This window comes from Lithobates pipiens, unplaced genomic scaffold, assembly GCF_037356315.1.
Source record: "Lithobates pipiens isolate NorthernLeopardFrog02 unplaced genomic scaffold, aLitPip1_a1.2 Scaffold_18, whole genome shotgun sequence".
NCBI lineage: Eukaryota > Metazoa > Chordata > Amphibia > Anura > Ranidae > Lithobates > Lithobates pipiens.
The window spans coordinates 22789740-22798984 of NW_027507758.1; the positions used below are offsets into that span (position 1 = coordinate 22789740).

At 43.2% G+C, this 9245-nt stretch overlaps 1 protein-coding gene across 1 annotated transcript; it reads left to right on the plus strand.

The window, feature by feature from the left end:
* The first annotated feature begins 902 nt into the window (after positions 1 to 902).
* LOC143987017 (5-hydroxymethyl-dUMP N-hydrolase-like) lies at positions 903 to 8159 on the plus strand. Its single transcript, XM_077485466.1, has 3 exons — positions 903 to 1086; positions 3637 to 3819; positions 7998 to 8159. The coding sequence occupies exons 1-3, from the start codon at positions 945 to 947 to the stop codon at positions 8117 to 8119; spliced, it is 447 nt and encodes a 148-aa protein (XP_077341592.1). The 5' UTR covers positions 903 to 944; the 3' UTR covers positions 8120 to 8159.
* Positions 8160 to 9245: the final 1086 nt, after the last annotated feature.

A 9245-nucleotide genomic window follows, 5' to 3' on the forward strand; every position in this document is an offset into this window, starting at 1 on the left:
ACCCACAGTGCCACCCCACAGTGCCACCCACAGTGCCACCCAATCTGCCTCAAAGGTGCTGCACCCCAGTGCCGCCCATCAGTGCCCAGCAGTGCCGCCCATCTGTGCCCAGCAGTGCCGCCCATCAGTGCCCAGCAGTGCCACCTATCAGAGCCACCTATCAGTGCCCATCAGTCCCATCTATCTGTGGTACCTATCAGTGCCCATCCGTGCCACCCATCCGTGCCACCCATCCGTGCCATCTTATCTGTGCACATCTTTGCCCATCAGTGCCGCCTTATCTGTGCCCATCGGTGCCGCCTTATCTGTGCCTATTAGTGCCGCCTTAACTATGCCTATCAGTGCCCACCGGTGCAGCCTATCAGTGCCCACCAATGCAGCCCATCAGTGCCCACCAATGCAGCCCATCAGTGCCCACCAATGCAGCCTATCAGTGCCGCCTAATCAGCGCACTTCAATGAAGGAGAAAAATGACCCGTTTGCAAAATTTTATAACAAACTATTAAAACATGATTTTTTTTTTTTTTTTTTTTGCATCTTTTTTTGTTTGTTTAGCAAAAAATAAAACTCCGAGCTGTAATTAAATACCACCAAAAGAAATCTCTATTTGTGGGAAAAAAATGATAAAAATTTCATTTGGGTACAGTGTTGTATGACCGCGTAATTGTCACTCAAAGTGCATCAGCGCTGAAAGCTGAAAATTGGTCTGGGACTGAGGGGGGTTTAAGTGCCCAGTAAGCAAGTGGTTAATAACTAATTACATAAATAACTTTTTCCATCACTTTTCAATCGTTGTCTCCTCATTATTTCTTCCAGGGCCCTCAACTATTTACACTTTCTCACCTGAGGAGAGAGGTCACCTGACCCCCCCCCCCCCCCACTAGGGGAGCAGTCACACGATCCTCTCCTTGCTTCCCCATTGGTTGCTCTGCTCTCAGGCGGGAATGTCTCTCTCGGTGTACTTCTGTGGTAGTATTCGGGGCGGTCGGGAGGACCGGGCTCTCTATGAGCGGATCGTTCGGGAGTTGCAGCGCTATGGCACCGTGCTGACCGAGCACATTGCCCGACCGGAGATCTCTGAAGCCGGTAATGACGGTCGAGCCTGTCCTGTCACTTGTTGGGCTCCGACAAAATGGCGGCCCCCTGATGGGGGTACCATGTGAGAGTTCTGTTCTATATCGCCACTGAGCTCAGCGGGGAGGTGGGGGTGTCATAGAACCCTATAGGGAGAGGATGGGGGGGGGTCTTATAAACCTATAGAAAGAAGGAGGTGACACAGCTGGGGGGGGGGATTATGATGGAGTTGGGGGCTGATAGGGCTCTGTGTGGGGTGAAGGGTGTCAAAGATTTCTATTTAGGTGGAACAATGACAAATCTGGGGGGTGTGAGTGACAAATAGTTGATCATAATGCCCCTTTGGGAGGGTGTTATGTGAAAGAAATGTGGCTTGTAAAACATATGGGGGGGTGTTAGAGCTGCCGCTCCATCCCTTTAAACCGAAACACATAATTACCCAGGTTCTGTGCCTGATTGGGGTGATAATTAACCACTTCAGCCCCCGGAAGATTTTACCCCCTTCCTGACCAGACCACTTTGTGTGATTCGGCACTGCGTCGCTTTAACTGACGATTGTGCGGTCGTGCGGAGCTGTACCAAAACAAAATTAACATCCTTTCTTTTGGTGGTATTTGATCACCTCTGTGTTTTTTATTTTTTTGCGTTATAACTGAAAAAAGAGCGACAATATTGAAAAAATGCAATATTTACTTTTTGCTATAATAAATATCCTGCAAAAATATATATATAAAAAAAATATATATATTATATAAGATAAGATACGTATTCTTCATATTTTTGGTAAAAAAAATCGCAATAAGCATTTATTGATTGGTTTGCACAAAAGTTATAGCGTTTACAAAATAGGGGATAGATTTATGGCATTTTTATTAATTTTTTTTTTTTTTTTTTACTAGTAATGGCGGCAATCTGATTTTATTATTATTATTAATTTTTTTTTTTTTTGGGACTGCAACATTGCAGCGAACACAATTGTTCGCTTCGATGTTGCAGTCCCAAAAAAAAATGTAAAAAAAGCCTGTCAAACACTTTTGGGACCAGTGACATTTATATAGCGATCAGTGCTATAAAAATGCACTGATTACTGTAAAAATGTCACTGGCAGGGAAGGGGTTAACACTAGGGGGCGATCAAGGGGTTAAAGCGGTTGTATAGTCCTTTCTTTTTTTTTTTTTTTTAAACTCTTACCTACAGGTAAGCCTCATTATAGGCTTACCTGTAGATAATACAATAAAAAATCTCCTCAACCTATATGGTTTAGGAAATATTCCCCATGCAATGAGCCGCTGACAGCAGCAGCGCATGTGCACAGGGGATTCTCGGCTGCAAGCCCGACAGATGCCGGACCTTGCCGGAAAGAAGACTTCAGCGCGCATGCGCAGGAGTGACGACATCGCGGCTCCAGCCAATCGGCGCCGGAGCTGCGATACCTGGAAGATACGCAGAGGCAACATGTCATCTCCCTCGGTGCGGACCGAGTGAGTTACTGACGCCTCGTTCTAAGGTAAATATTTCATAATGAGGTAGTATGTGGTGCATACTAGCTCATTATGCCTTTTGCCTTACAGGGGTATTAAAAAAAAAAAAAAAAAGTCCAGTGGGTATACAACCGCGCTACGTGTGTTCCCTGCTACGTGTGTTCCCTGCTACGTGTGTTCCCTGCTACGTGTGTTCCCTGCTACGTGTGTTCCCTGCTACGTGTGTTCCCTGCTACGTGTGTTCCCTGCTACGTGTGTTCCCTGCTACGTGTGTTCCCTGCTACGTGTGTTCCCTGCTACGTGTTCTAACTGAAGGGGGGAATGAGACTTGCTAGGGGAAGAGAGTGTTCGCTGTTTATACTTTTGTATGAACACACAATCAGTCTCTTCTCCCCTCCTAGAACCGGGATCTCTGTGTTTTACACACACATCCTGGATCTCACCGTGTCACGAGCGATCGCGGGAGCATCGGCTCCGGGGGTTGAGCAGCGCATGCGCCCCCTAGTGGCCACAGGGAAAAGCGATGTAATTTCGTTTCGCCCAGCCGTGCCATTTTGCCGCAGTACAACTGCGGCGGCTGGTTGGCAAGTGATTAAACAAAACCCTATATGGAAGTTTCATGAGACGGACCTATTTGGCGTAAAGACCCTATGGCTTGTGTTCTCCTACCAGGGTGAGGGTCACACAGTTCGTCAAGCTAAGACAAATGCATTAAAATGTGATGACGGTTATTTTAGGTCAGTAGATGAAAGCTGACCCCTCCCCCGGGAGGACAGTCTTCCTGTGTCAGTACCGGATCTCCGCTCCAGTGCCAGAATGTTGTAAGGCTGTGTTGGGTCGGCCACGTCTTTTGGTATTCAGCTTGCTTCTAGCAGACCTTCATTTACAGGCAGTGGGCGAGTGGAGATAATTTACCATCATTGATCTCCGGTTGCGCTCCTGAATGATGAAAAGCACACCGTTGCAGCGCAGTGACGGTCCTGTGCCAAGCTTGTGTCAGTTTTAAACTTGCAGAGAATGGATCGGTATCAGGATCTGGGAACCTGTGCACCCTGATCATCTTCTGTGCTGTCTGTTGTAGGGGAAGACGCTTTTGAGAAAGGAGACAAGTTCATCCATGACAGAGATGTTGAGTGGCTTCAACAGGCCGATGTGGTAGTGGCGGAAGTGACCCAGCCGTCCCTGGGTGTCGGCTATGAGCTGGGCCGGGCTGTGGCAATGAATAAAAAGATCTTGTGCCTATTCAGACCATCTTGTGGACGAGGTGAGGCCATGTATTTTTATTTTATTTTTTTACTGTGTTTTTTGAGTCCTCTGACAGGAAATTCAAAATGTAGGCCTTAACCACTTCCCGTCAAATCCTATGACGTCCCGGACTTTAAGTGGAGATATCTGGATAATGGGTGCAACTGCAGGCATCATTCAGATATCACTTTTTCAGCAGGTGGTTCCCTGAAGAAAAATCCATTGTTGTGCCTGTTTAGCCGCTGGATTTCTTTTACAAGCGGCAGGAGAGGATGTCCCCTAAACCCCTCCGGTGCTTCTCCCAGCTCGCCCCTTGCGATCGGCGAGAGGGAGAATGAATTTTCCTATAGTGCTGACTGCAGACCAGGTGGTCCCCGGCCATCTCTATGACCCTCGGAGGTCAGAAGCAACGTCATGACGCCGCTTCTGGCGCCGGCAGATGTAAACACCACTGCTGTTCTATCAGATCTACGAACATTTCGTCAGCTGCGCATGCGTTCCACCGCTACCAGGTTTGCTAATCTGACAGAACACCTGCAATCAGAAGAAGGCAGCGGACATCCTACTACACCCGGGTATGTTTTGAATTTCGGAGTAATTTTAGGAAATAAAGTGAGCGTATACAAATATAGTAAATTGACATCTGTGATGGTGTTTGGATGTTTCATTTTGAAAGCCTAAAGGTTTAGCGCTGAGCAGTGCGGGGTGTACCAACATGGCCTCCGCCACCTTCCTACAGCTGGGTGTACGCACATGGCCTCCGCCACCTTCCTACTGCAGGAGTCCAGCTTCTTTCAAAATGTAACATCAAAACGGCATCACAGATGTCAATATACTGTATTTATATACGCTCACTTTATTGCCTAAAATTACTCTGAAATTCAATTTGTACCCGGGTATAGTAAGATGTCCGCTGCTGCCTTCTGATTGCAGGTGTTCTGTCAAATTAGAAAACCTGGTAGTGGAACGCATGTACAGCTGACAGAACGTCACTTCTGTTACCTAATCTGATGAGTTCGCTATTCTGACAGAACACTGTTTTGTTTTTTTTGTTTTTGCTGGGAAGCCTGAGATTTATTTATTTTATTTGATTATTTTTATTTTTTTTTATATATAAAGGAAACGTATAAAAATAAACAATAATAAATTTTCTTTAATGTGCCCCCATCACCTCGTGCTCACACGCAGAATAGAATGCATAGCAACAGCAATAATTCCAGTGCACGGCCTTCTCTGTAACTCTAAACTGGTAACCTGTAAAAAAAAAAAAAAAATTGTTTTAAAGCCTAGCCTATTTATTCGGCGTAACATCATCTTTCACATTATACAAAAAAATTGGGCTCACTTTTTGGTGTTCTTTTTTTTTTTTTTTTCTTTTAATTCATGAAAGTTTTTTGTGGGGGGTTTTTCTCCCCAAAAACATTGCTTTTGAAAAATTGCTAGGCAAATACCATGTGACATGACATATAAATTGCAACTCCTGCAATTTAATTCCCTAGGGTCTCTGCTAAAAAATATATATATTGTGGCTTTAAGCAATTTTCTAGTAAAAAAAAAAAAACATGTAGGAGAGGAATGCCAGAATAGGCCTGGGCTGGAAGTGGTTAATGGCAACTGCTGAACACATATGATTGGTCTTTCTGTACAGGACATATGAAGCTACAGGGTAAGGCTACTTGCATGGGAGGGCATATAGCTGACTCCCTTGAGGTACTAATGCGGCATCCAGCCCTGATGCTTATCAGTCTATGGCTGGAGAGGGCTGAGCACTGTACGGAGTGGCACCCCCCCCCCCCCCCCTATATCGGGGAGGAATGTCCATAATGCAGGTTTTCTGCACTATGGGCATGCCTCTCTGAATGCATAGGGCCATAAACACAAGTACCACTTGGTACAACGTTCAGCCCCATCCAGCTTGCCATTGACAGGCTGAGGGCAGCAGGGCTGAATGCTCCTGCCATGAAGATCCTTGTTAGCTTGGTCCCTATCTTCCATTTAGATTGTCACCTTGCCTTTGTTGCACCACCAACATGTAACAAAGTCTAAACTTTTATTTATTTATTATTATTTTGGAGGTAGAAGAAGTTTGGAGAACCTGCATATACAGAGGGGGAAATAATTATTTGATCTCCTGCAGATTTTGTAAGTTTGCCCACTTACAAAGAAATGAAGGGTCTATAATTGTTGTCATAGGTGTATTTTATATGAGAGACAGAATATCAACCAAAAATCCAGAAAGAAACACATGATACAAAAATTATAAATTTGAGTTGCAGTTCAGTGAGTAAAATAAGTATTTGATCCCCTACCAACCAACAATAATTCTGGCTCCCACAGACTGGCTACAGTAGGTGCTCATGTGGTACACAGATTAGTCCTGTCAATGTAGGAAGGTGCTCCTAACAACTTCTCCTTGTTATATGTATAAAAGACACCTGTCCACAGAATCTTTCTTCCATTCAAACCTCACCATCATGGGCAAGACCAAAGAGCTGTCAGCTGACATCGGGGACAAGATTGTAGACCTGCACAAGGCTGGAATGGGCTACAAGACCATTGGCAAGAAGCTTGGTGAGAGGGTGACAATAGTTGGAGTGATTATTCGCAAATGGAAGAAATACAAAATGACAATCGCTTCAGGGCTGGCGCTCCGTGCAGGATTTTGCCTCATAGGGTGAGGATGATCATGAGAAAAGTGAGGGATCAGCCCAGAACTACATGGGAGGAGTTTTTTAAATCGGTGGTTCTCAAATCCTGTCCTCGGGACCCACCAACAGGCCAGGTTTGCAGGATAACTGAAATACATCACAGGTAATATAATTTACTGCTCAGTGATTGCCGTATTCAAGTCTGCATCTCCCCCCAAGGTAATACATAAATTCTGGCCTGTTGGTGGGTCCTGAGGACTGGAGTTCAGAACCACTGTTGTGAGTGATCTCGAGGCAGTTGGGACCGCAATCGCCAAAAAAACCATTGGTAACACAATACACTACAATGGATTGAAGTCCTGCATCGCCCGCAAGGTCCCCCCTCCTCAAGAAGGCACATGTACAGGTCCGTCTGAAGTATGCCAACGAACGTCTAAAATTCTTAATGATTAAGCGAAGGATTGGGAGAAAGGTGCTGTGGTCAGATGAGACCAAAATGGAGCTCTTTGACATTAGCTCAACTCATCGTGTTTGGAGGAAGAAAAATGCTGACTATGACCCTATGAACATCATCCCTACAGTCAAGCACGGAGGTGGAAACTTGATGCTTTGGGGATGTTTCTGTACTAAAAGTACAGGCTGACTTTGCCGCATTGAGGGGCCAATGAACGGACCATGTATTGTAAAATCTTGGATGAGAACCTTCTTCCCTCAGCCAGAACAATGAAGGTGGGTCATGGATGGGTCTTCTGGCATGACAATGACCCAAAACATACTGCCAAGGCAACTAAGGAGTGGCTCAGGAAGAAGCACATTAACCACTTACCGACCACCCGCCAAAGTTTTACGTTGGCTGTTTGAAGGAGGATATTGTTGTTATGGTAGCAGCTAGCTGTCATAACCCTGTTATCTTCAGCGGGTGGATCCGCTACAAGATAAAAGTGGTCTCTATGGCAGATTTGACGCAAGATCACTTTTATCGGCAGCAGGAGAGGTTCCCCCCCTCACTCTGCGCTCCGGTGCCCTCCGCCACTTACCGGAGCTGTCCTGTCTCCTGTTAGTTATGGAGACGAGTGAGGGGAAGATGGGCCCCTGCCCGTCTCCATAACAATGCAGGGCGCAAGCGACGTCAAAACGTCACTTCCGCCCATAGCTCTTAAAAGGGACTTTTATTTTTTACCAAGTACTAAGTCATGTTTTGCTTGGGGATCAAATACTTATTTTGCTCACTGATTTGCAACTCAATTTATAACATTTGTTTCTAGTGTTTGTTTGTTGTCTTTTTTTTTTTTTTTTGTGTTTTTTGTTTTGTGTTTTTTTTTTTTCTGGCTTTTTGGTTGATATTCTGTCTTTATCATTTTTAAATACACCTATGATAAAAATTATAGACCCTTCATTTCTTTGTAACTGGGCAAACTTACAAAATCTGCAGGGGATCAAATAATTATTTTCCCCTCTGTGGTAATATGAATGAGGATAGTTTGAACTTCACATGTTCTTGTACCCCATTTCCAGTCTCTAGAATCACATTGTGCTCTTCTATTTCCAGTACTGTCGGCAATGATTCGGGGTGCCCATGATGGACGTTCATTCCTTGTTAAGGACTACGAGGCTCAGGAAATGGAAGGAATCCTCTCCGAATACTTTACTGTCACCTTCCCATCATTGTAATTCCATTAATTGTGTGATGTAATAAAAGTTTTTTTTTGGTTTTGTTTTTCCTGTCTTTTCTTTTTATTTATTTGTATGCCCCGGCACGAATGAGGAGAATGGCAGATTATTATTCTAATACGCTCCTTCACAGGATAAGCAGAATCTTCCCGTAAATCAGATATGTGTTCTGTCTGAGACTTGCCACCCACTCCTGACTGTTTTGCCTGTACATGGCTAAATTGTCATATATGGTCAAGTTAGGAAAATAGAGAGATATATATATATATATATATATATATATATATATATATATATATATATATATATATATATATATATATATATATATATATATATATATATATATATATATATATATATTAGTCCCCCCCTGGGTGCAAAGGGACTTTAAGGGCGAACATTTAGAGGACACAAATTCAAAAAGATAGAAAAATGTATTGCATAAAAAAAAAACACTGTAGTAATCAAATTGCACAGATCATCATATAATGTCCATGTATAGTATATAAAGTAAAAAAAAAACATTTCTCCTATAGCCCAACGCGTTTCAGGAGATTCAATGTTTGACACTGTATTTTCTGTAAATGTAGACCATCTGCTTTTCTGTTTCAGAGCATTTTCAATTATTTTTATCTCCTTCATGCCCCTTAATAAGGAATCCATTGGGCTATAGGAATGTTTTTCTGCTTATATACTACACATGGACATTGTCTAATAGTATGTGCATGACTGTTTTTGATTACTGTCATGCACAGACTATTAGACAATGTCCATGTGTAGTATATAAGCAGAAAAACATTCCTATAGCCCAATGGATTCCTTATTAAGGGGCATGAAGGAGATAAAAATAATTGAAAATGCTCTGAAACAGAAAAGCAGATGGTCTACATTTACAGAAAATACAGTGTCAAACATTGAATCTCCTGAAACGCGTTGGGCTATAGGAGAAATGTTTTTTTTTACTTTATATACTATACATGGACATTATATGATGATCTGTGCAATTTGATTACTACAGTGTTTATCTAATACATTTTTCTATCTTTTTGAATAACATTTGTGTCCTCTTGTTTACAATTACACATTCTCTTTTATAATTGAATATTGGTATGTATATCGGACA